Source organism: Sciurus vulgaris (genome assembly GCF_902686455.1).
Source record: "Sciurus vulgaris genome assembly, chromosome: 11".
Classification (NCBI taxonomy): Eukaryota; Metazoa; Chordata; class Mammalia; order Rodentia; family Sciuridae; genus Sciurus; species Sciurus vulgaris.
In genome coordinates this window covers 72,733,781-72,760,774 of record NC_136472.1, presented here as the reverse complement: position 1 = coordinate 72,760,774, position 26,994 = coordinate 72,733,781, and the positions used below count along the sequence as shown (strand labels likewise).

Sequence of the window (26,994 nt, the reverse complement as noted above, 5' to 3'; positions counted from 1 at the left end):
TGGGGACATCCCCCTTCAATATCCACCGCATCTGCAGATACTCTATAAAATTGCAAATGCAGACAACAGCAACCACCAGTTATGCAACTGTTTCCCCAGGTGCTTCACCCCGAGCCACTCCTGGGCAGGGGCCAGGGTACACGGTTGGCACCCAGCAAAATGATCTGCAGTCTGGGAGAGATGTGGCTTTTGCATTCACAGGACTTGATTTGTTCCTCACTTGTTATCTGCCTTGCCTCTGTGCCAGGCTGAGGAAGTTCACACGCACAGCTCCCACTCACCCACTCACAGTGCCAGTCTATGCCTGCAGTAGGCTAAATCTGCCCACCCTATGAAGTCCCCCAGAAAGAAACAGGGACTCAAGAAGTGGCCTGTCAGTCCACAGAAATGCATCATCGGCTGGTGGAGCTGCCTCGTCTTCCAGAATGAATGTCAATACTGTTAGAAAACACATCCTCTTGCTCCAGAGCAGAGGTGTGTCTGGCAAACCTAGGGAACCCCTGACTCCCAGGGAGGAGAGAAGTTGCAACCAGAACCCAGTCTGACTCTGAGGCCAACATTCTAGAAGAAAGAGAAGCAGCACAGGGCTGTCCCTAATGACTGCTGTACAGAGATTCCCCAGACCAGTCCTCGCTGAAGTACCCACAGGAAAGAGCTGGAATAACTCCAGCCAGCCATGCACATGTACCCAGGGCTTCTAGGATCTGTTGGAAAGTCTCCAGGTGAGGTAAAGAACTTCTGAGTAGCAGTAGGCAGAAGACCAACCTGAGGCTCATAGCTGCTTGGTATGACAAGCAGGTACATGAGATGCCACAGTGACATGCTCTGATAGGAATACCCTTCTGTCCCCTCCCTGCCCCAGGCCTCCAGAGCTATAGCACCCCCAACACTCCTCCACTAGCCACCTTCAGATCAGGCTTGAGCCCCAATCCTTGGCCTACTTTGACCTCTAGCTGGATCAAAGACCACGGCGCCCCTAGCAGTTTCCCAGACTCTGAGGTGGTCAGAGCTAGATGGTTCCTTGAGGTCCCCCAGTAATGTCCCCTCTGGAGAAACCCAAGGTGGACACGTGTCACCGAGTCCTGCTCTAAGTTCTTCCCAGTGTATCAATATCCTCTCTGACACTTGTACCCCACTGAATACAGGAGCTCCCCAAGGCTGAGAGCACATCCTCCTGCCTGCCCGTGGTGTGGCGAGCCAGGCTGGGAGCCTGGAGGTGGGTGGGCAGGCAACAAAGTGAAGGCTTGTGACAGCAAGCACAGCTCCTCATTAGTCGGCACTTTACAGTTTACCTTCTCTTCCTCACTGGATTCTGGTTGCAGCCTTGGGAGATAGGACGGAGGCTATTCCCAGGACGAGGAAGCAGAAGCTCAGAGGGGGAAATAGGTCAGTGGTGTGGCTGGGTTTGAACTTAGGTCCCCTGACTCAGCATCTATGCAACTGGCAGTCAGTGAGCTAGCATCTGTGTATCCCTGGGGACAAATGTTCACCCCTGAGGCTCACCTTCTGGCATCCGGTCAATATCCACATAAAGGCGCAGCATGAGGCTGCCCAGCCCATAGGCCATGCCAGGCCCCATCATGGTCACTGCAAAGAGGATCCCTGCGACACAAAGCCTCCGTTAGGACTTCTGACCTTGGCTTTCCTCAGCAGGTCGGGCCTGCCTAGCTTTCAGTGATCAAGAAGAGCCCACCCACTCTCGAGCTGGGAGGCTCTCTAGGGCTTCTCTGGACCTTTACCGACCTGATGGGATGGAGGTCAGGGACTCAAAGCCCAGCTCCCACCCGGCCTCTCTTCTTTCTACCTGGTGCTGGCCTGACCCTCAGAGCCAAGGGGTGGGCCCGTCCTCACCAAGGTAGAGGGGCGAGTTGCTGTGGTGGGCAAAGTCATCGATGTAGGAGATGCCGAAGGGCTGAATGGGCACACCACCCACACCAAGCAGGGTCTGAGCTGCGAACATGATCCCCACCACGGTGAGGTGCCGGGCCTCCGTGTAGCTGGAGCAGCTGCCGTTGGAGGGAGTGGGAGGCGGGGCTGAGGTCGTAGGCAGGCACAGGGAAGCCTCGAAGTCCTGTGACATATCCTCTGAGAGATGATAATAAAAATGTGATCACAGCTAAGATAATAGCACTTACCAGACTTTCACAAAGTGCTGTTCTAAGCACTGTGTATACCAATCATTTGATTCCCCAGAAAACCTAGGGTGCAGGTGCTCTCAGTACCCCATTTCACACAAAAGGAAACTGAAACTCAGCAGCTACCAGCAAGCAGCTGAGGCAGGACTGGAACCCTGGTGCTCTGGCTTCAGAGTCCCTGACCTCAAACTGCCCTGTGTCACCTTTGTGAGCAGAGGCATCTGGAAGAACCATGCAGCGGTGGGGTGAGGAGGTCAAAAAGAGGCAGAGTTTGAATGGAATGCAGAAGAACAAACAAATAGGATTTTCCAGCAAGAGGGAAGGACGGTGTTCCAGGCAGAGGTCACAGTACAAGCAAACCCCAGAACCACGTGAGGGCTCCATGTCAGTAGAATGAGAAGTTCAGAACAGCTGGATCATAAAGTGTGAGGGGCCAGATCAGGACTTCTGTAGGGCCAGGCAGGGAAGGGAGACTGGAGCTGGACCGTGGAAGGCCCTGATGCCCTTGTCACTCATTCTGGGGAGGGAGCACTGTCAGCTCAGGACACAGATGCAGAGTGCAGGAAAGGACAAGTTCTTAATTTAGTACCAGATGCCTGTTCCCTGTAGCTCACCAATATTTGGTGAGCAAACTTGAAGAGATCTTCACACTATTATTATCCCAAATGTGGATACAGACATGGCCGCCTCTCTGCAGACTTCCCTTCGTGGGATCCAGGGCTCCAAGGGCCACTCCCGCAAACTGGAAAGAGCCATGGATTTAGCCTCTAACAGCAGCTGCCCAGGTCTTGCTGTATGACTTGGATGAGAGCCCTCGGATCCTCACCTCTGAAATGGATCTCCAAAACTGACGTTCTCTAGAGATGAGCAACTCAGAAGCAGAATACGTCAGAAGTTCAGAGCAGGGCTCTAGACACAGCTGACTAGCTGTGTCCGGGGAAGCTTCTCTCTGAACCTCAGTGTCTTACTGGTGAAAAAGTAATGATGACATCTGCCTCTCTGGTTCAACATGAACTGGTGAGTGGTGCCCCTGTCCCGGGTCTACTGGACATTAGATAATGATGGTTGTTTTAAAGATCGCATCTGCCTGTCCCACCCCCGAGTCTCCAGTGGCTCACAGATGGCCTGCCACATAATCGAGCTACATGAATACTAGAGGTGGATGGAGGAAGTATCCAGGAGTGCCCCACAGGAAGAGGGCTCCAGGATCCCGGAGTCCCGCCCACTCGTTCAGCCGAGGTGAAGCCTGAGGCCTGGACGGGAGGAGGGCTTGGCATGGGGTTGGGGATGAAGAAGGACATGTGAGACACTGCACGGAAAAGCTGTGTTCGAGTGGGAATTCTGGGCAAAGAAAGGCATGTAGTATTATTTTTCAGCATTCCAAGAAGTCCTATTTTAACTGTCCTTCAGGCCTAGATAACCACCCAGCATCCTTCACGGCACTCTACTCCCCACTTCTCTGGCCCTGCCCACGCTCCACCCTCCACCTGCAATGCCCACCTTTTCTCCAGTGCGGCCACCTCCCTTCTCCTGCCAGCTCCTCCAGCTGGGAATGTCCTTCCTCAACCCAGGCTTCTAATGGCTTCCTCCCACTTCTCCTAAGGTGCTGGGCTCTAGACCTTACAGCAGAATCGCCCACGCTTCTTCCAGCCTGCACTGAACTGGGGCGTGTCGGCTTCATCTTCTCATCCCTGGTCTTAGCTCCTCCAGAGGTGGGGGCTGCCAGGAAGGCGAGGGCGGAAGCATGCTCTCTGACGCTCTCCTGCCCTGGGGAGCCTTCCTGATGGCAGGCCAGGGCAGGCTCCCCACCTGGGCTCCTCACATCCCTGTGCTTCTCTCCGCACACAGCCGACACACTGGGCTTTGTATATGTCTGTTTCTTCCCCAGACTGGTGCTCCCTGAGGGCAAGGACCGAGTCCCCTGACAGCAGCATTAAAGTTTTATTACATGAACTTTTGGTTGGACGGGTGGGTAGGTGAGTAGGTGGGGGGATGGATGGGTGAGTAAATGAGTGGGTGGGTGGGTGAACAGTAGGTGGGTGGGTGGATCAATGGATGGATGGATGGGCAGGTGGTGAACAGGAGAGCGGGAAGGAACGGAGCAAATGTTCAGCTGCTTGGGTCTTTCTCTAAGGGACAGGTGTCTGTCTGCCAAGTAGGCCCGTAACAAAATCCCACTGGGCTGAACAAGGTGTCACTATTCCTGACTAAAATTCTTTCATTTTCTGATTTGTTCTCTCACTCTTTCCTTCTTCCTTCGCCACTGCCTTGGCTGTTTGTGAGGATTAAATGTCCCAATGCACAGAAAGTGCTTAGGTCGGTGTCCATTGCGGAGGAGGTGGTGTGCGATGCTGCTGTCCTCCTACAGGTATTTCTGAGAATCGACCACATGCCAGGCCCTACAGTAGGTGGCATTGTAAATTGGTCCCTACCTCAAATAAGCTGCAGTGGCATGTGAACCGGCCCTCCCCTTTGCTCTGGGGCTGCCCCTTGCTCCCCTCCCCAGGCCTGCCAGGGACACCCACCTGGGCTGGGCTTGGGGAGACAGCGGGGGTGGATGAAGAGGACAGAGGAGTATCCTGGGAAGCGGGGACCCCTCTCGCCTAATGTGGGCCTGCGGACGGGCCCCAGTGCATGGGACTGTCGTGCTTTAGGTTGGTCTCCCGTCCGGCCCTCTGGCTCTTACCAGGACTGCTGTGGTCGTAGCGGTATGGCTCCGAGATGAAGTGTGGGAGAGTCATGAGCAGGCCTGCCAAGGCCACCAGGACAGCCCCACAGCCAATCATACGGGGCCTGTGCACTCGGCTGCCGAAATAGCTCACAAACACAATCAAGGCTGTGTTCCCCACCTGCAAAGGGATGAAGTGACCCATTAAAGCGAAGCAGAGACCCAGAGCCAAGGGCCTGCTCCATCTCCTTTCTTATTGCCAACCTCAGTGTTCCTATCTGTGTAATGGATTGGCTGGAGGAATAAGCATTATTTTGATCTGTCTTATAAATACAGATTCTGGGTCCTCCTAGGAAGGATCTCACTCCTCTTTAGAAATGAGGACAAAGTTAGAAGATCAATTTCACTTAGGAACATGGAGGAGGATGGGCAGTGGAGAAAAAAAGATTTTGAGCTTCAGGGACTTCATGAATGAGAGACTCAATAGAGAAAGTCTGAAGCCAGAGGATTGAGGCTTGGAATTTCAAGCCTTAAAATCTCAATCCTGGGGTGCCATGCTAGAGGGGCCTTATGGCCAGGTGTGCTGGCTCACAATTGTAATCCCAGTAACTCAGGAGGGTTACCAATTTGAAGCCAGCATGGGCAACTTAACAAGACCCTGTCTCAAAATAAAAATGAAAAGGGCTGGGGATGTACCTCAGTGGTAAGACACCCCTTGGTTCCATCTCCAGTACTGCATAAATAAATATATAAACATTTTTTTAGAGTGGATTTGTGAGTTTGCAGGGCAGGGGGTGCCTTTGCTACGCTACTTCCTGGCTGGTGACTGTGGGCAAGCTCCAGGATCCTTGCGGGGAGAGGAGGGCCACATCAACACAGGCTGTTGGAGGAACTGGCCCTGAGACGGACTGTCATTCTCCATTTTATAGATGAACTGCCTTTCCCTTCTGAGATTTGGAGGTGGTTTGCCGAGGCGCATTCTGGGACACTGCAGCTGGAAGGCGTTAGGTCGGGAGGAATGTGACACACTACCCGAGGGGCGGGAATTTCACAGAAATCTGCAGGGGAGGGGCAGAAAGAGGCTGATTCCTTCTCTGAGGGTGAAACATCTGTTGGGGTGGGAGGGCAGAGCACAGCTGGAATCTGATCTCCTAATCCACCCAGCAGCATCCTCTCCTCCCCGTCTGCTGTGGGCTGCAGGCAGGGCCTGTGCTCCCAGGACTACTCTGAGGACAGTCACTCCTCCCAGACCTCACCCCGCCACACTCCAAGGTCGGAGAGTGCCCTGGATGTAATTAAAGCCTCTCTGGAGGCAGAAGTGACTCTCTAATTCCTTCCTGGGACGGCCAATAGCTAGGTGTCTGAAAAAGTAGACAAAGGGAGAGTGGATGGGTTGGGGACCCTGCGCAGCTCTAAAATGTCTGGCGCCCTCCAGCCAAGTGCTCCCAAGGGCAAGGCCACAGGGCCTTAGAAGATATCTGCAAACGTGACAGTTGGGGGCAGGGGGGGGTCTGCTGTCTCCACCCTAAGCCTATGCTGGCCGGTTTCTGGGCCAGGACACCGTGGGAGGAGAGAGCGATGGAGGTTTTCGGGGGGGCAGTGTTGGGGGCAGCCCTGGGACTGGGCCAGGGTCGATACCTCATTGAAGGCGGCCAGCAGCCCCGAGGTCTGGCTGGAGAGGCCGAAGCGCTTCTCCACCGTGGAGATGGAGCTCTTGAGGTAGCCGGAGATCATGAGCTGGGCGAGCTGCAGCAGGCTGTGGCACAGGACGAAGAACTGTAGGAGGAACCCAGAGGGGGCCGTGGGTGGAGGAACCAGGAGGCAGTGAGGATGGGAGGTCGCAGGGACAAGGGATGGAACAGAGGAAGAAGGAGGATGGGAGAGGAGCAAGGGGTAGGGAGGAGGGAACCAGAGTCAGAGACACAGGGGGCAGAAAGGGAGGGAGAGAGAAGACAAGAGAAGGGAGACAGAGACCAAAGTGGATGTGTCAGGATGTGGAAGAGCCGGGTAGTTAGTTAGTTATGGGAGTAGCCCAAGGCGTCTCGCATGAGCCTGAAAACTAGACAAGCTGTCCTGGGGTCTAGGGGTTACCAGAGAGTAGAGTCTTCACAGGGCCAGGCATGGTGGGGCCCTCTTGACCATCAGAGATCCACTCAGACTGACCTAGACCTCCCTCCTGACCCCTTTCTCCAGCAAACTCTCCCACTGTTACCTAGTTCTCCCCCAGAGCTACCGTGGGGACCACCCACTCATACTGAGGCTGCCCAACCCTACTCCACCCAAACCTCCCAGACTGCCTGTGGTCTGCTGAACAACTGGCAGAATTCCTAAGAAAACTTGCTTCAAAGATTTTTAAAAAGAGTATTTATGTCAGACCTTAATATATTCACTTCAGGCCACAAGTAGTGGTACACGCCTGTAATCCTGGCTACTCAGGAGGCTGAGGCAGGAGGATAGCAAGTTCAAGGCCAGCCTGGGCAACTTAGTGAGACCCATCTCAAAATAAAAACTAAAAGGGCCAGAGGACATAGCTCAGTGGTAGAGCACCCCTGGATTCCAGAAAAAAAAAAAAAAAATCAGGCATGATAGCACCTGGCACAGGGTCTGGCACCCCGTAGGCGTCAGTGCCAGTGATGCTGGATGATCAACGCCACCCCCGTGGAGCCAGGCCTCCCTGGTGTTCGGGATCCTCAGGCACTTCTCCATCTCTCTAGGGAAAGAGGAGGCGACAATCCTCCTCCCCCACTGTCCATAGGACAGCCCCTCTTTCGTCTTGGGAAGGACAGAACATGTTCTGGCCACTGTCTATGAGCCCAACTCCAAGCTAAAAAGGGCTTTCAGAGGTCGTCCCCTTGATCCTCACAAGCACGGGCCCTCCAGGTGAGGAAACAAGAAGGCGGAAACCAGCCTGGCATCACGCAGCCCACTCCACAGTGCTGAGGCCCAGCCTCGCCTGGCCTGAAGGTACCTTGATGCTCTGAAACACACGAGGCCTCAAGTTCTGAGGCTCTGAGCTGGCTTTGCCTCCAGATGTGTCTTCTGCATCCATGGTGGCCTTGCTGTCCTTGTCTGGCATCTGGGGCCCCTCACCTGCTGGCCCTGTGGGACAGACAGCCAGGGGGCGAGATGAAATCCCAGAGAATGGCCCTGACTTCAGTTTCAGGGGGGGAGAGACTTTGGTGGTTGGTGGGAATCTGAGAGCCAGGGCACCCTCAGCCTTCCTGACTCCCAGGCCACCGTGCTGGAAGGGACCTTCCTAAGAGAGGGTGAGTGTCATGTGTTGCTGGCCAGATCTCACTGGGGCCCATCTAGTGCGCACCTCACTGTTGCCAGCATAAACCTCCCTTCTAAGGAGAAGCTGCAGAGTTCTGCACACAGCAGGCCTTACAGCAATGGCCCCTGCAATGGCCCCTGTAGCAGGATGAACCGCAGGGGTCTCAGCCACTTTGGGCTTCCAGGTGAGACAGTCTGTCTTCTTGTAGCCTGGGCCTGGATCTGTCTGGCTCAGTCTAGGACCAGGGATCTGGGGTCAAGTGTGGGGTCAAGGCTTGGCTCAGAGTCATGGAATAAAGCCTTGGATGTATTTTGGAACAGATACCAGCCTCCCTCCACAGGGCTCCACCCTCTATGTGGTCAGGGCTAACCAGTCCACTCCCTGGATCATGCCATCAAACCTGCTGTTGGTCAGTGCAGAAAGGGCCCTCCAAGCTCATCCCATTTAACTCCCACTGGACAAACAGAGGCCCAAGTGGGACAATGACTCAGAAGGCAGAGCTGTCTTGGCTCCTTGGCCCCCATTGCGCACGAGTTGGCTTTCTTCCCACGGTAACTATGGTAACCATGTCAGTATCCCACTCACCACAGTGAGAGGAGTCAAATCTCCCTCAGAGGCACCCGCTAGGGTCTCCTGACTTGACTCTTCATGGGGAGCCCGGAAGTCCAGTCTTGGGAGACAGCCTGACCATTTAGAAGGAGACCACCTGCCTCTGCTGGCAGCCCAGGCCTCCTGGCCTTCCTCCCCTCCCCAGGCTCCACTTCCTGCGGGAGGCCCTCCATTGTTTCATGTCCCTCTCACAGCAGGCAGCAGCTTCCCCTCATTCAACAGGCTTCTGGAACCTGGAAACTGACCTGGAGACACCTCTGACCCCAGGGACTCCCTCCCACTCCATCCCCAGCCTTGGAAGACAAACTTTGGGAGGGTTACTGAGGCCCAGAACCAGGTTTTGTGCCCCTCCCATGAGGTACCGGGAGCCCTAGGACTCTTTTTAAACACTGAGATTTAATTCACATATCATAAAATTCACTCTTTAGAAGTTCACAATTCAATGATTTTTACTATATTCACAAAGTTGTAAAACCACCACCCTATCTAATTCCAGAACATTTTATTACCCCAGTAAGAACCCGCCCCCCGTACCATCAGCAGTTGCTCCTCATTTCTCCCTGACCTACAGACCCAGCAACCACTAACTCACTTTCTGTCCTTATGGATTTACCTATTCTGATGTTTAATACAATGAAATTGTACATGTGGCCTTTTGTGACTGGTTTCTTTCACTTAGCATAGTGTCTTCAAGGTTTGTCCATGTTATAACATTTATCAGTACTTCATTCCTTTTTATGACTGAATAATACTCCATTGTGTACATAGATCAGTTTATTCATTCATCAACTGATGAACATCTGGGTTGTTTCAGAGATTATAAGTGTTCATGTACCAATTTTTTGGTGACATACATTTTCAGTTCTCTTGGGTCTTTAACTGGGAGTGCAATTGCTGGGTTGTAGGGTAATTCTATGTTTAACTATTTGAAGGCCCACCAAACTGTTTTCCACAGTAGCTGCACCATTTTATACTCCTGCCAGAAATCTATGATGGTTCCAATTTTTGTATACCTTTGCTAATATTTGTCACTGTCTGTTCTTTCACTTACAGCCATCCTAGTAGGTGTGATGCAGTGTCTTCAGTGTGGTTTGACTAGTGATGGAGAGCGTCTTTTCATGGGCCTTTGGCCATCTGCACATCTCTGGCGTGCACTGGCTATGCTATCAGCTTGAGGACCGTGAGGGAGGAAATGGAAGAGCATGTGTCTGGGGAGGAGCTCTCTTTTTTTGAACATAGACACTTGGAGGAAATAAGAAAAATCAACACCTGGCTAGGAGGAGCCTGGGGAAGGGAAGTGTACAGGAACATTCTGTAGAGGACACCTGAAGGACAAGAGGCAAATGCTTCCAGAGACTGAGGGCACCACTTCTGAGCCTCAGTTTCTTTCACCAGCAGAGACCTGTCACCTGCTACCATCTGGATTCTGTCCTAAGCTTCAGTCTCTGAACCTCTCCAGAGCTCTGTGCCTCTCATATTTATGATCTCTGTACTTCTGATAGGGATACCCAAGCTCAGAGGAACCCCCCTTTGCTGGTGGACCTTTATCCAGGGACTCAAGCCCAGGAGTTAAACCCAGCATCCCTTGATGCTCCTTGAACAGGTTTGCTGAGGGAAAGGAGCACAATCCCTTTCTCTGCCTCGCCTTGTCATGTAGGCAGACCACTGACGGGTCAGGCCAGCCAGACAGGGCTGGAGCTGATGCGGGGAGGACCAAGGACGTTGACAGGAAGCCCCAGCTCTAAAGGAAATTCAGGAATGGATGTGGGGAGGGATGGGCCAGCTCAGCACATGTGGCCCCTGGGGCACACCAGAGGTCATCCTCTTTGTGCCCCAAACTGTCTGGCCTCAGTCACAGCCCCTCCCTCACTGTTCACTCCAGGAACCTGCTCACCTGCCCCAGGTGAGCTCTAGTAGTCTCACCTCTGGCAACCCTGAAGCTTCCACCTCACCTCCTCTGCCAAGGCTCAAAGTCTTCCTAGGATTACTCTGTCCTTTAGCAAGAGGGTTGTTACCAGGACAAAGTCCAAAGCCTCAGCCTCAGAATGAGGGAGGAAGCATTGGCCGGGTCCTGGGCTCCAAGAGCAACGATGGCCCCAGCATCTACCAGCTGGAAATCTCATTTACTAGGAAGTTGGCTGGTCAGGGCCTCCTGCAAGGCTATCCCTGTGAGCAGGAGTCTATGTTTCATTCCAGCTGAGACCAGGTGATGCAGGGCATCGTTTCAGTGACCAGCCTGATGGGAGGGTCCCTTTGCTCTGCCTGTTCTCTGATGGGAAGGCTCAGGACCTTGCCTCTCTCCACTACCTTCAAAGACAAGTTCCAGGGAAATGTGGAACTGAGAGTAGTATAGGTCTTCTGTCCTCAGACCGGGGTTGGAATCCCAGCCCCACCACCTGTCCTCCGTGAGAGCCTGACACACCTCTTGTCTTTCTCAGCCTGTTTCCTCACCTTACAGGAAAGAACTGCATTTACCAAGAGGGTTTAGGATGCGCTACCCCCAAATATAGCATGTTGGCATTTGAGAAAACAGAAGCAGAAGGTCCTTCTCACAAACCCTTGGCCTTCTCCCTTCCAGCAGTCATAAGACCTACGACGGTCACTGACCCTTCTCCTCTGAAGCATGTTATAAGACCCTCATTTTCAAGCTACCCTCCCTGTATACAGAGAAAAGGCACATCCTTATCTTTGAAGGCACAGAGAAGACTCAAAACAAACAGGTATGCTGAGTTCCCCTCAGTCATTACCATTATCTCACACATACTTTGTCCAATTGTACTTCACAATTACATCTCGTCATCAAACTTTGCATAAAAAATGTACAGGTTTCCCTGCTTCTTTGAGTCTTCATTACTGAAGGCTCCCATGTCATGTAAAATTTATATTAAATAAGCTGGGCACGATGGTGCACTCCTGTGATCCCAGCAACTCAGGAAGCTGAGACATGAGACCTGCACGTCTGAGGCCCGCTTCAGCAACTTAGTGAGGCACAACCTAGTGAGACCCTGTCTCAAAATAAGAACTAAAAAGGCCCGAGTTTGTAGCTCACTGGTAAAGTGTTCCTGGGTTCGATTCCCAGTAACAACAACAACAAAATTATATTAAATTCATGTGCTTTTCTCTTACAATCTTTTTTATGTGAAAATGAATTGCTTTTATTCATTGTTAGAAACAACTTTATGAAAACAATTTGCATCCCTACACAAGGGGAATTGCTTTAAATAGCTAAGAAAATAGCTGTTGTATGAGAAAACATATATAAACTAGCTTCACTGCCTCTAGACTGGTTTCTTTTTATTGATCTCAGGTTAATCTATCTTTTGTTATAGATGCCTCAGCCATGAACCTAGTGGTGAAGAAGGACGAGAAATCGTTCGTCCTCTGCTCTGCCTAGAGGGGATGATACCGGTAGGGCACCTGGCCCCATGCCTGGCACACGGCGAACCCTCGTTTCCTTCCCCTTTCCTAATAAATCTTCAAGCACCCCTGAGGTTAAAGGGAGCCATCCCTTCCATGTACACAGCGATCTACACAGTGTCCTCCTCCAAGGGGACTCTTTAGTCCTGATGTTGCCATCTTCCATCTCTGGACTACCTCCCTCTTTCCCAGGCCTCAGTCAACCACAGGGTTGAGGAGCTGGATCCCTCCTCTCCATGAACATTCAGGGGCTTTGGAAGGGAGGACCCCGCAGCCCCTCTGCAGCTCCACCACGTAGCCTTAGATCGGCAGACCCTTTGAGTCCTCACGGGCAACACGGGGACTGTGATCCCTCCTCTCCAGGGCAGAGCATCCACTGAGAGCCTAAAGGATCTACTGCGAGGTTGACCTGGGCACTAGCGTCCCCTGAAACCACCCCCTACTCCCCACACCACCATGACAGAGCTAGTCCACTGTCTTCATTGGCATGCTGTCTCTTCCCAGTCTGACCGGCCCAAGCAAATGGATGGACTGTTCATTATGGGGGCTTCGTGAAAGGCTGATCAACTCTTCCAAGGAAACCATCCATGAAGCGTGACCCTTTGAGTCCCTTCCCCAAATCTTCACCTTGGTGTAGTTTCCAGTGCTGATCCTGTCCTAATCAAACCCCCTGGCCCCTTCCATCCTGCACCAAAGGGCTTGAAAGCACTTGTCTTTCTTCATAAATATTGAGCTCACTCACCCCTGTTGCAGAGACACTGCCCGAGCTTCGAGTGATGACAGAACTCCTTAATGCGGTGAGCAATAAACTTTGCCGTATGGACAGGTTGTGCTGGTCACGCCTGGAGAGCCAGCATTGACAGGATGAATGCTGGTGTTCACTAAAGGTTATTCCTTTCCCTGTCAGGCTGCCAGTCCTGTTGGCTGGCTGTCCTTCTGCCACAACAACCCCTGTCCCCCTCCCCCAGCTTCCATACTTGCTTTGTGGCAGCAACAAACACTGCTACATCAACAACTAGAGAAGCAGGCAAGAGTTCAGCAGCAGAGGGCTGGGGGAGGGGGAGGGAGGCCATCGCAGCCCTAGCTGGGACAGCACTCTTCGGTTCCCCTTATCCCTACAAAGTGGCAGCCCTGAATAGCAGACCCGATGGCGGAGTTTGTCCAGGCAGCTGGAGCTCAGCAGAAGCAGAGACTGCTGTAAACTAGCATCACTAGGCACAAGGAAGGGCTGGGTACACATGGTCACCCTCCCACCAGTCTTTCGTGGGTACTGCTGGGACTCCACGACGCATATGAGCAAGGTTCAGGGGAGGAAGCGGCTTGTCTGGGCCCCAGGGCTGGTATGAATGCAAAACTGGGACTGGAAGTCAGATCTGTCTGACTCTTGGGCCCCCCCATGGCAGCTGTGAGATGGTGGCTGCCTGTGTGGCCTTAGAACAGATATAACGATAATCTCTACGTGGTCATTTCCTACTCTGGTCCAGCTTCCCTCCTGTGAATTGTCAAAGGTGATTGTATGGGGATGGCCTGTCACTCCACCAGTCAACTCAGTGACCATCAGTGCTCTCCCCACAGCTTGAGAGAACACTGTCAGGGAAGAGCTGGGAAGGAGAAAGTGGTGAGAGGGACGTGGGACCTCCAGTCCAGGGGGCCGCAGTGTGGGTGCCCAGGGTTCACAGCTGAGGCCTGGATTTGAACCTTCCGGAGAAATAGGGCAACAGGTTCCTAGAAATGCCAAGATAGAGTCCTGGAGGGTTTGCACATCCTGAGGACAACTCTGGGTCAGCCTGCGGAGGGCAAACTCAGGACACTTTCCAGAATGTTCCAGCCTGTCCCCTCTCACAGACAGCAGTACTTAGGACCACTCAGCTGTGGTGTGCCCTGAGATAGCTATTGTACCTCTCCAAGCCTCTGGAAGATGGGAATGATGAGGCTCACCTCTCACGCTGCGTGAAGGCCGTCCTAGGTCAACTCCAAGGTGACTTGCAAGTACCAGCCTTGTCAGTCTTCCCCAAACTCAGCAGGGAGTTTGTTTGCGGGCCTGACCACCAGAACTCAGAATAGCTTATTTTCCTTCCTGTGGGGAGACTCACCCCACTCTGCCCTCTCCCCTCCTCCTGGTCCTGGAAACAGCACAGCTCCCTTTGGAATGCCTTCTTCAGCAGGCTGGCTCCTAGTCCCTTCCCTCACCATCTGTGTCCCCACCCTGACTCCACCCCAGTCCCTTCCCAGTCCTCACCAACTGCATTCCAGGACTTCTTTGTTTTTTCCTAATTTTCCTGTACACGAGAAAAAGGCCTCTCCCCACACTGCCCCTCACGGTGCCAGGCCGTCGTCCCAGGAACCCTCAGAGGCAGAAGACAAGGCAGAGGTAGGACTGGGCGAGTCCAGCAGGGGCCCCATGCAGCAGTGCACAAGGACCGTCATTTCTGGAATTGTCCTGACTGAAGACACATTTGGCCCTTGATCTGTTGGTGGGGACTGGGGCTTGCACAATGCAGGCTCACTGAGTGTTTTTTAGTTTCCAGCATTTAAAAATCAGGAAATTTCACACAAAACTCCAGATTAGGGGTATTTTTTTTTTCTTTCTTTCTTTCTTTCTTTCTTAAATCAGCAGTCCACACTCCCATATGATGACCTCAGCTGGTCCATGGTGCTGGGCCTGCTCATGACAATTTGTCCTGCAGGAGCCTCACTAGGGATGATCGCCCCCCTCCCTTTCCTGGCTCTCTTCACCTGTGGACTTCCCTGTCTGACGTCCCAGTGACACTGGGCTTGGGGAGGCTCCTGGACAGGAATCCAGGACTGGGCTAACCACCACTTTGAACAGAAAAATGAGCCAAAGAGGCCCATGACCTACCCAGGGTCACCACAGCAGGGACAGAGCTGGCACTTAGCTAGTCCTAAAAGACAAGTGAAAATTCACTCTACACACACTGACAGGTCCTGGAGCCCCAGAGGCAGAAAGTCCAGTCCCCGCCCTTGGGGAGCTCCTGGTGTGTGTGTTGAGGGATGGGGGCTGTCCAAAAGACATCAGTGCTGGCTCAGAGCTGCCACTGGAGGTGTGCTAAGGCTATTATGGAAACACAGCAGAGAGGCCCTAGCCTGGATGGGAAGGGTTTGTAAGCTTTCCTGGAGGAAAAGACATCAGAGAAAAGGGCAGGAGTATGAAAGTATAAAGATTGCTCAGAGGACAAAGAGTGTGGCAAGCTGGAGCTCCGAGGTAGAGCAGGGGCCCAGGCTGGAGAGGACAGAGGGACCAGGCAGTGACGCGGACCTGGAGAGAGGCACAGCTTTCTGTGTGGGCCAACCATCAGTGAAGGCCAGGATTACAGGGTGGCGATGTGTTCAGCATTGGACATGGCGTGTTTGGGCAGCAGAGGCCCCTGAGGGAGATGCCCAGAAGGCATGACTCCAGAAGAGAGGACATGGGCTGGAGACAGAACCCTGGGGGTCTGGGAGGCAGCGGTGGACAGAGATAACGGAAGCCACAGTAGCCAAACTTGCCCAGTGAGAGAGAAACCCTTGCCATGTGCCCCAAGGATGGGCATGGAATGGAAGGAGGGATCCACACTGGACTCATATTCCAGGCACAGAGGACAGGACAGTGTCATTGGAAAAGCTGCTAGCCTCTGGCACTAACGTCCCACAGCCTGCACCTAGAAACAGGAGTACTCCCAGCAGCAAAAGTGGGAGCCCTACCTCCTAAATTGCCCTGGGGTCCTTCATCTGCCATCCTCTGCCTAGTCCTGTAACCCAGGTCAGCCATCTCCTCCCTCCAAAGCACGGTCCTCCAGGCCACTTTCCACAGCTGCAGCTGGTCCTTCTCTGGCTATTTATGTCTTTCTCTTATCTGCTTGTTTAGGTGGTAAGCTCCCCCAGGGCTGGGACTGTCCTCTCCACCTGTCCTGATGGATTATGTTAGATCTCTGTTGAAACTCTCTGGGTCAGAAGACTTTGGATCCAAATATTTATTCTGCCATATTGTAGCTGTGTGACCCTGGGCAACTTATTTAGCTTCTCCAAGCCTCATTTCCTTCTTCTGAGAGAATAGTGCATGTCTCACAGAGGTTTGGGGAGGCCTGTGGGAAAACGTTCCAGGCCTGGCACACAGCTGTCCTCAGATCCTCAACGATGACTGGCTCCCTTGCCTTTTCCCTGCCCACCTGCAACACGGAGTCCAGCCTCTCTAGTCTCAGATCAAGGCTACTGGGAACTACTCATGCCTCATCCCCCTGCCCTGGGAGAACATTATCTTCTGGCCCCAACAGATTCTCGCCATTCCCCAAATTCATCCTGTTCCTCCCCACTTCTAAGCCTCTGTACATGCTGTACTCTTAGCCTGGAATGTCCTTCCTCTCCTGCAAGTCACTTATCTTTCAAAGCCTGGCCCAGTTGAAGAGCCCGTTGTTGAGTTGAGCTAAAAAGGAGGGAGACGAGAAGGCCAGTGCCTGGGCTAGAGGCAGGGGCTGTCCACGTGCTCACAGGAGGAGCGAGGGCCTCTGGGCTCCACTTTCCAGTTCGATCCAGCACAGCATGGAGGAGAAATAGTCAAAGGCAGGAAGGGGGTTCTCTGAGCAGGAGCTGGGCTTGGCTGTCATTCTAGGGAAATTCCTTCTGGCAGGACCCTTGGGTGGTCATTTGGGAGGACGACAGCATGCTTGAGGTCCAGTCGTTGCTTCTTGAGGGAGATCTGTCTGACCAGACACTTTCTGGTGGTTTCCGAGCTGGGTCAGAGACCCTGTGCTGGGACTTTCTGTTCCCAGTTCTGTCTCCAGCTACCCCATCTAAACCCATGATAACCTTAAAAATAGGGACCAGAGCCTGTGGGGGAGGGTGAGCCCTGAGTCCTCAGAGAACCCAGGCCAATTTCCCTAGGCCTAAAACTAAGAGATGAGGCTCATGTGGTGGAATACCTATAAGCCAGGTGTCCTGGGGCCTCCTGGTGGGTGGGTGGATTCTGAGTTCAGTTTCTTGACTGTTACACTGAGGCAGGAGGGGGAAAAGAAAAAAAGAAATGAGGCTCAGAGACAGGCAGCCAATGACCCAGGCCATTCTGCCTACCCCTCCTTGTGGTTCGTGGTTCATGGCTCTGTGTGCTTCAGTTGACCCTTAAAGGGCCACATTTCTCAACTTCACTTCCTATCGGGAATCTCCATCCTGGGCGATGTCTCCAGGCACCAGGTCATCCAAAGACCTATCTTAAGGCTATTTGAACACTGCCAACTCCAAGGTCTGAAGAGGGACTTGGCCCCTCAGGCCTGTGTCTACCAGGCACAAGCAGGACACACAGGAGCCTAAGATGCAGATGCATCAAGAAAGAGGAGAGGGCCAGGGAGGGCCCAGAGTGCCGGCTCTGGTTCTGCCACTGACCAGCTGCCTGGTCTGGGGCAGGTAAATGGGCTCCTCCCAGCCTTGGCTTCTCCATTTGTAAGATGGACTTGAGAGTGTTCTGTACTCATAAAAGTGCTATCCACATGAGTGGGGTTATGAGTGTGCCCAAGACACAAACTCCCTCGGTCACAGAAGCATGGCCACTGCCTTCCTCACATACCCTCTATAGCTCCCAATTGCTACAGAAAGACGAAGTCCATATACCTAACTTGGCATGTGAGCTCTTCATGATGGGGCCCTATCAGCTTCTTTGACTTAATTTTTTGAGATATCACCAGTGACCTCCCCTACTCCAACTGCACTGGGCAGCACTCTGTCCCCACAAACGTGCCAGGTCTAGTAACTTCTTAGCATCTGCAATGCCCTCTGATCCCCTAGAACATGTATCCTGTGGAGGCCCTGTTGATGCCCACTCTCCTGGAGTTCTCCCCGACCCGTAACCCACGCTGGCATGGATTGGGCCTTACTCTGTGCTGGCCAACTTCCTGCCTGTTTCAAGTTTTGGTTTTGTTACCCATGTGATTTGTGTCTGACTTTGGTCTCCCGGGAGCTCCTGAGGACCCCTGTCTGATTCCATCCTGTGTCTCTTGCGTTAGTACGGAGCCTGGCTCAATGCCGGCTTCAGGTCTTCAAAGAAGCCTGGAGGGAGGGAGGAATCATGCAGAGCAGGGAGGACGGTTTATGGACTGCACTTTCCCACCACCCCATCTCTGCCCAGCCCCAACCTGGGTTCAGGGTCCCTGGAATGGATGAAGTCGGGCCCTAGCGCCAGGGAGTTCCCAGCATGCTGAGATGGGCATCTTTCTCCACCACTTCTGGCATTAATGTTTAGGCTCTGGGCTGCGGTGTGTGAGGGGCGGCAGCTCTACCCTGAGATGCAGCTGAGGCCAGGCTGGTACCCTGGAGATAGCCAGGCCCCCAACACTGATGGGAAGACCTGGCCCTGCCCCTGTGGAGAGGCATCTGCCACGGCTCCCTCCAGAGACCAAGATTATCAGGAAAAAAAGGACCAAGTGACCACCACCTCCCACTCCTCATCCACTGCACTGATAAAACAAAACCAAATCACAGGAACTGGGCATTGAATGCCTGCTACCCTATGATGGAGTCTAGGCCAGTTCACACCTGGTTCACCTGCCTGAGATCTGGCCCAGCAGGCAAGGCCCAGTGCAGCAGCCTGGGAGCGAACAACTCCCCCAAGTCCTGCTCATTCTCCAATCATTAGCCAGACGTGGTGGCACATCCCTGTGATCCCTGTAATTCAGGAGGCTAAGGCAGGAGGATTGTGAGTTCAAGGCCAGACTCAGCAACTTAGCAAGACTCTGTCTCAAAATGAAAAATAAAAAAGACTGGGGATGCAGCCAAGTGGTAAAGTGCCCCTGGGTTCAATCCCCAATATAAAAAAATAAACAAAAACACAGTAATGCAGGGCTGGGATTTGAACACAGCTGGTTCTTTCCCTCACTCCACTTTCTGCCCTGAGATGACTCACCTTTGAACACAGAGGGGCTGCAGAGAGCACCAGCCGCAATGCTGGGAGCAAGGAAGGAAGACCCTCACAGAGAGGGGCATGTAGCATATGGATGCTGACTGGCAGAGGGTACCTCCAGCTGGGAAAGTCAACCCAGATTGGGAAACAGGGCAAATTTCACCAGAATGGCATGTGACCAGGGTCCTTCCTGAGCCAGGTGCAGAGGTGGGAAAGTGGGTTCTCTGGCTTACACTGTGGGAATAGCACAGGGAGATTATGTTCTCCCTGCCCAGACAGGGAAGCTCTGCGTGTTGCCCAAGGGCACGTGGTCAGCTGGTGGTGGGGTTCTGCAGGAACCACATCTGACCCTGCTTCTTCTGGTATCTGACCATGGTGGGAACAGCAGGCCCTTCTCCATCTGGTCAGCTGGGCCCAGGATTCTTTCCAGGTTCTAGGTCTTGGATTTCCCTTCATCCTTCAGAATGCACAGTGAACCTGGCAATAGCCCAGGTGGGGCTCAGAAAACACAGCTAGAGGTGGCTTCTGGAGACCCAGCGGGCAGCTGCAGGGTCAGCCTCCTGTTCTTTGTGTACAACACTAAGGGAGCAGCTAAAAAATTTTCCAGAGTTGGGTCTTGCTGGGGCCAGAAAAAGTCATGGGGGAGGGGTGGAGGTTGGGAGCAGGTGCAGGACAACCAGTGTCTGGTGGTTCCCATCTGCTGGGTCTCCAACCCTCCCATCCATACTGAGCCAAACCTAACAGAGAATTTTGTGAGTCAGTGACCCAGTCACCCCCTCAAGCCAACTCCTCCCCTGCCAAATGTGACCTCATTCTCTTCTCTCCCATGAGGTCCCCTGTGAGGAAGTGTCCACTCCACCCTTCCTGCCATGCCATGGTCCCCACCATGTGGCTGCATCCACCTGGAGTCCCTGGGCTGCACCTTGGCTGGGTCTGTCCCCTGGGCCTCCTCTGCAGCCCTCACTGTGGGGCTCCAGGGAGCAAGTCCCCCCTTGCCTGAGAGGGTGTGAGACTTACACAGACAGGGCAAAGGCAGCTGGGAAGGAGACCAGAGGTGAGCTCTGCAGGGAGTCCAGCTGGGGATCCCTGTCTAAAGACACTTTGTTTCTTTTCTATCCTCCCTTGCTGCTTAAGATAGGTTGGGTGTGGAGTTCAGCTCCCAGAAACATCACCCTGCCCCTAGTGTACCTTGTCCCACTCCAAACAGGGCTTCTGGAGGCTTCCAGACCTTACCCTTCCAACCTCTTCCCCGCCCTGCCACAGACCTCTGCAGGTCTGTCTGAGTGATCTGTGATCTCGCTTCTCCTCCCAGCGTCCTGCTTGGGTCCCTTCCAGTGTCAGCTGCCACCCTCTCTCCAGGGTTGCTCTTTCTCTTAGCTTCTGCGACACCTGTTGATCCCTGTTTTCTGCCGGCCTGTCTGCCTGTCCCCGCCCGTGTTCTGTCTTGCTCCACTTCTCTCTCTCTCTCTGTGGTTCTCTACCTTTGTCTCCTTCAGAGGGGGAAACAGGTTTGAGGCGGGCTAGGGCAGACCTCCGTGTCTCTGTCGGGTGGAGAGGTTTGTTTGGGTTTCCTGCCTCCAGCTGAGTGAACAATGTCCCTTCCAGCTCCTTCATTCATTCAGCGCACCTTCACGGTCTCCAGCCTGTGCCTCACTCTGTGCAGACCTGTGCGCCCCTCCTCCCCAGCACACCCACTTGCCCCCTTCTGATGCCCTTCCACACCTGGCCAGGACTTACCTATCCTAGGTCCCATGACTGTGGAGTGCAGAGTTCCAGCCTCTAAATCGACCTCAGGACCTGGAGTTTAGCAGGAGGAAGGAAGTAAGCCTGCCCTGGGGCTCTGGAGGACAGCAGCTGGCGAGCCACAGCAGGGACAAGTCTATGTGAGGAACTAACCCCATGCGCTGGGCGATGCTTCTTGAGCCACACTAGGCAGACAACAGCCACCTCTCCAGGCAGGCTCGGGGGTTCCTACTCAAAATCACCCCTCTCCAAGTGCCTGTGTTTCCCGGTACTTGGTCCTTCTCTTTCTGTCCTGACCCCGCACCTCTGCCCTAGCCCTCCCTCTCCCGCTAGCCCTTGGTTTCCTCCAATCTCTGGCTGGGACAACCAGGGGCCAGAGTGGAGGAGGAGGCTGGGTTTGTTTGGGTCCAGCCCCTGCTGGGAGGAGGCTCTAACCCCACCTCCCCGTGGCTTGGCCCGCCCTCCTCCCCAGCCTCTGGCAACTGCCTCTCCCTTGGATATTTCCCCTACTCTGCTAGCAGTGGAGAGGTGGGGTGCAGGGGGTGCCGATGGGCCTCCCTCAGCCCAGGGTCTTGCGGCACAGATTCCTCAATCTCCTCATGTGCCCTCGTTCTCCTCTGAGCTCCTTCTACCAAGCCCTTGTTCTGTGTGGCCTGAGCCCACAGAGAGCCCGTGTTTCCCCACGGAACCATCATCTTTTACTGAGCTCCTGTCCAATCTCACACAATAACCCCCAGGTATCCAGACTAAGAGCTCCTGGAAGCACAGCGGCAGCCCACCTGTAGATCAGTCACAACCACCTGGATGTGGGAGGGGGAGCAGAAGGGCCACTGTGAAAGTCCCAGAAATTTCTGGACTGAGGACAGAGGATGGAAGCCAGGCTGGCAGACAGGTCCTGCCTCAGCCAGCATGTGCTAGCCAAGTGACCTCAAGCAGGTCCCTGCACCTCCCTGAGTATCAGTTCCCTCATCTATAAAGAAGGGACGATAACCCTCCCTTGTAGGGCTATTGGGAAAGTTCAGGGAGCCATAAAGAGGCCAAGCCTGGAGGCCTGAAGCTCAGGGAGCGGCAGAGGCGGGGCTCCAGGGAGGAGGAGACGCTGATCTGCTTTCCCAGTTGGCATTGAACTACTACACAAGGCTCCCTTGGGCTGGCCCATGGACCCCAGGGCAGGTAATCCCCCCTATGCAGAAGACGTGCCAGTCTCAGGACCTTGCCAGAGATCACCCAGCGAGTTGATTGCGGGATCATGTTTTGGACCTCTGACATTAGAACTAGGGTTCTTCCTCTACCCAGGCTTTCTTCTCAGAGAAAGACCCCTGGATTCCCCCAAAACAAGATAAAGAAGTCAACCCGATCCCATTCCAGGAATAGGGTCTCTGCTTTGGAAGGGGATACAGGTTCAGAGCCCTGCTTTCAGGGCAATGATAGAGAAGTATTCCGCAGCCCCACTGGGCTCCTAGAGGCTGCATGAGGGTGTTTATAGGAAGTAGAGAATGCTTAAAATGATCCCAGATCTGCCTGGCACTTAGTAGGCACTCAGTGGAATACCTAATGTCATGTAGACAAATGCATCTTTGAGAAACCAGAAACGTGAATGCATGCCCGTTGAGAGAGGTTAATCGTTAGCTTGGATTAATGGAAAGGACAGACACTGATCCTGCTTGGGAAAACCAAATCTGTTCTTTCTGTAGTTCTTTCTAAATCCTTCAGTCTAAAGTCTGCACTGTGAGACTTCAGAGAGATTGCCAGAGGTGGAACTTTCTAGACTTCAAATTGCAGGTGCACAGTTGAGAGAGGGAAGGTTGCTTTAGACAGGACCCGAATATTCCTGCACTCAGAGCTATGGAATTAGAACAAGGATCCTGGCATTTAGGTTAACCCATCCTGGGCTAGTCCCACAGGGAAGTCCCACTGTGGATGGCCCTGGCTTAAAGTCTGACCACACTGGTTTGCACCCTGGCTTTACCCCAATGTGTGGTATTTGCTACACCCTGTGCTTGTTATAGAGCCCCATGATGTGTGGGTCCCATGTCATTTGTGGATTCCCACAGTTTGCAAAACTTGATGCCTTTTTGAGAGTCCTGTGCTGTTGGCAAAGCCTGGCATGGCTTGCAAAACTCTGCAGCTCCCGTGCTCTATAATGCTGGCACAGCCCTGCGTCTCAAGCTAAGCCTGTTGCTATTGTCAAATCCTGAACAGTTGGCAGATCCCAAACCCTTCCCCTCTCTTAGCCAACCCACTTAGAGACGTGAGGTTTGTAAACAGGCAAAATAGGAACTCTTCATCTTACAGAACCATCCACTTTGGGGGACAAGGGAAGGATCTAGGCTCCAGATTAGAGAGCTCAATTCTGGTCCCTGCTGTGCCACAACTCTGCTGTGGGACTTTGGACAAATCTCCCTCTGGGTCTCAGTCTTCCTATCTGTTAAATGGACATCATGACATCACATCACCCACCTCCAGGATGGTCCTGAGGGTCACTGTGAGATTGCTCAGAAGATGAGGGGGAGGGGGAGAAGAGGAAGAATGACCAGAGGCTTCTTCCTGAGAAAGGCTCCAAAATGCCACGTCGGCACCTTCGATCCCACTTCCCTCTGGTCTGCCAGCAGGGAGCGGATATCTATAAATGAGCCCTATGCTGGGTGGACAAGCGGGGGGCCTCCGTCAGGGCCGTGACCTTCCCCTGCTTCAGATGCCACCTCGGGCTCAGACCCCCGACTGGGAGACGCCCCTGCCTGGCTCATTGGCTTTGCCCGAGGAAGGCAATGTCAGGCTTTTTTCACCAGTAAGGACACTGCCACTCAGAGGTGACTTGCCCAGGGCTCTGCATTAAGTCTACATGCAGCAGGGGCTGGGGCGCCAGCCAAGAACTGCAAAGATGGATGTGAGGTTCTCAGAGGTCAGAGCGGGAAGTGTGTGGCACTCACTTAATTCAGCTGTTCCCTTTTTCAGATTGACCATCTGAGGCCTGGACGGGCGGTGACCGTGGGGGAGTTGCTGTCTCTCTCTCCCTGGGTTCAGTTTCCTTGGCCGACAGATGAGAAATAAGCCTCACCTGCCAAGCGTTCTGGGCTTCCCCGCTTCGCTGGCACCGCTCCTCCTTCCCCACGCACTCATTTCCCAACCACGAGAGGAGAAGCGCGGGCTGCAGGCCAGGTGGGGGTCCGGGGTCCAGGCTGAGCAGCGTGCTACCCACCTTGGCCAGCCCACCCAACCTTTGTAGCAACGTAACCCTGCCCAGGGCTCCTCTCACCTCCACACCTTTGGGAAGCCACCCCCACCCCAGACTCTCTCACCCAGCAGTGACTTTCTCCAGGGCCCCATGGCCTCCAGAGTGTGCTACAAATTCTGCATCCTTTCCTGGAAGTGATATCCCTGTGTCCCAGAAAGCACATGAGCTTAGGCATCAGACAGTTCAATCCTGATCCAGTAAGAAGCTCTCTGAGGCTCAGCGTCCTTTGTGAAATAGGATGACAAGAAACCACCTGATAAGACTGCACTGGACCCCATCATCTTGCCCTGTCTTCTCCTTGGTAAGTGCACAGCTTATCTTGCCAAGGAGACAAACCTCTCCTGAGGCCTCGCTGGGCAACTTGGAGCCAGTTGATCTCCCTCTCTGTTCCTCTATGCCCTTGTCTGTGAGATGCCTCCCAGAGCTGTCAAATCTCAAGTGAACTGATGGATGGATCAGTCAGTGCTTTCTACATCCTGACAGTTGAGCAGACACAAACCATTGTCAATATGGCAATGGTAGTGAGGGTGATGACTTGTAATTCTGGAAGCAGAGAGTGAGGGGGAAGTAACTCAAAGAGGTGTGTGTCAGATCAGTACACCTAAGTGACAACCCATGGGAATAAAAATCACTGGGAAGGGCTCCCTGAGGTAGGAGTTAGCTCAAGGGAAAAATGGGGCCTCAGCAGAGAGGCTGGTGGTCTCCAATAACAGCCATAGCTCTGCAGATGCTGCTAGGCTGCGCCTCTCACAGGGCTCCAACTGGGCATGGGCTGAACTGGACCCCAGCCCTGACTCTGCCACCCACATCCTGGTATTACTCAAGTCCTGTCCTCTGCCCGGTCCTCGGTTTCCTTATGAGTGGGGAGGGGATTGGGAATGGACCTCATTCTTTTCTGCCCCTCTTTTGGAAGGACCACATAAGCAAATGCATGTACCGCTGTTATTGTAAAGTGTCAAGCGTAGGGTTACAGTTATTAATAATTTGTGTCCTTGGAGAAAGGACATTGATGGAGGGCAGTGCGGCAGGGTGGGAGGGGAGACACAGCTGGGGTGGGGATTGGATGGCAGCAAGCATCAGTCCAGGCTGTGGACAGTTGGGCACAAGGACCCATCTCTCTGAAGACTTTGCAACACTGCCCCCTGGAGGCAGAGGGGAGTTCAGTGCCCTGACTTTTCCTCTGGACTTCAGTCAGGAAGGCAGGAACTCTGGAAGGACCTCTGTCCATGGGGGCTTCCGGAAGGAGCCCAGTGACAGCAGCCATCGTCTGTTCCTCCCTCTCTCTGAACACCTGCCTGCTTCTTTCCATCCCACTGCCTCTGCCCCGGTCTGTGCCACCAGCATCTCTTACCTGGGCTAGGGCCTCCTCCCCACCTCCAGTCTTCTCTTTCACTCCATTTTACTGTTAGCCAGAGGGAGCTTCTAACCTGCAGATCCCACCATGGGCCTCCTGCCTAAAATCCTGCCACAGATGGGCGTGGTGACACTGCCTGTAATCCCAGTGACTCAAGAGGCTAAGCAAGAGGATACAAGTTCAAGGCCAGCCTCAGCAAATCAGCAAGCTCCCTCAGCAACTTGACAAGACACTATCTCAATTTTTTAAAATAATAATAATAATACAATGAAGGGCTGGGGATGTAGCTCAGTGATAGGCTGATAGATACTGGTTTCAATCCCCAGTACCATAAATAAATGAATATCAAAAAATAGGGCGGGGGTTGCAGCTCAGTGGTAGAGTGCTTACCTAGCATGTGTGAGGCGTGGGGTTTGATCCTCAGCACCACATTAAAAAAATAAATGTATTGTGTCCATCAATATCTAAAAATATATATTTTTCTTTCTTTTTTTTTTTTTTTTTTTTTTTTGCGGTGCTGGTGATTGAACCCAGGGCAAGCACTCTACCAACTGAGCCATATCCCCAGCCCCAAAAATATTTTTTTAAAAAGCCAGGATGCAAAAAAAATTAAAAATAAAACAAACAAAAAATCCTGCCACAGTTCCCCCTCCCCTTCATAAACAATCTCTCTCAGCCTGACATTGAGTGGCACCTGTCCTTCCATCCAACCACATCCAGGTCACTATCCTCTTTATCTGCCAGGTCACTATCTCCACTTGCAAGGGAGACGATATAGGGGCGTGAGGAACAGGATGCTTGGGCAGGACTGCTCGGGTGTGACCTCTGGCTTCTCCACTTGATGTCACTTCTCAGTTTGTAGTATTTATTTTATTGTGGTAAGATACACACAACATAAACTTACCATCGTACCTATGTTTAAGTGTACAATTCAGTGATACTAAGAAGATTCACAGTGTTGTGTGACCCTCACCTTCATCCATCACCAGAACTCGGTTATCTTGCCAAACTGAGATTGCAAACCCATGTGTTACTTGACTCTTTCCACCTCGGTTTTCTTATCTGAAGGACGGGCTAGCACATGGGCAGGTGCTCTCCGTGCCTAGTAGGCAGTAGTAGTATTCGTTCATGACGGTGATTTCTTTTTTCTCTTGAGGAGGCTGCTCTGGGTGATCTCTAGAAACCAACAGCCCACCACTGCCTGGGATTCATTTATGTGGCTCAGGGCAGTTTATGACGGCTGCTGGGAAGCACACCACCTGCTTCCTCTAGGAAGATGAGTCACTTCCTCCCTTGATGGGCCGTGAGCCTGGGGAGGGAGGGCAGGAAGCAGACAGAGAGCACCAGCTGCTTCTGGCCAGCCTGCACGGCCAGGAGCGGCCAGGGGCGTTGTGCCTGGCGTCAGGGCGGAGCAGGCCAGGGTAGGGCACCCCAACTTGCCTCTGCAGCCGCCTTGTTTCCGTCAGGGCTGTTTATTCAGAGCATTGTCAGTTTGCACTTGGCTTGAGTCTTTCCCATTGCACCCAGACACACACCCTCCTCCGCCTGGCCCGCTTTCCCGGATCTGCTCACTCCCACTGTGCTGGCATTCCTGTCTAAGAGTCCCCCACCCGTGAGCCACTCTCCCCTATTTAAATGCATGCCCCCCGCAAGTGTGTATGTGTGTGTGTGTGCAC

At 53.2% G+C, this 26,994-nt stretch overlaps 1 protein-coding gene across 6 annotated transcripts in view; it reads right to left on the bottom strand.

The window, feature by feature from the left end:
* SLCO2B1 (solute carrier organic anion transporter family member 2B1) overlaps positions 1-21,037 on the bottom strand; it is a 50,282-nt gene extending 29,245 nt beyond the window's left edge. The window contains exons 1-7 of one of the 6 annotated variants that reach the window (XM_079104435.1): positions 20,883-21,037; positions 20,724-20,783; positions 7,772-7,902; positions 6,442-6,579; positions 4,822-4,984; positions 1,852-2,085; positions 1,504-1,602 (exon numbers count right to left, since the gene is read on the bottom strand). In XM_079104435.1, coding sequence (XP_078960561.1) covers positions 1,504-1,602; positions 1,852-2,085; positions 4,822-4,984; positions 6,442-6,579; positions 7,772-7,902; positions 20,724-20,739 — 781 coding nt within the window. In that variant the 5' untranslated portion in view covers positions 20,740-20,783; positions 20,883-21,037. Of the gene's footprint in view, positions 1-1,503; positions 1,603-1,851; positions 2,086-4,821; positions 4,985-6,441; positions 6,580-7,771; positions 7,903-14,041; positions 14,227-14,342; positions 15,786-15,805; positions 18,825-20,723; positions 20,784-20,882 lie in introns of those variants that run through there. The other 5 variants (XM_079104436.1, XM_079104437.1, XM_079104434.1 and 2 more) reach the window with 5 other exon arrangements.
* Between the last annotated feature and the right edge of the window lie 5,957 nt (positions 21,038-26,994).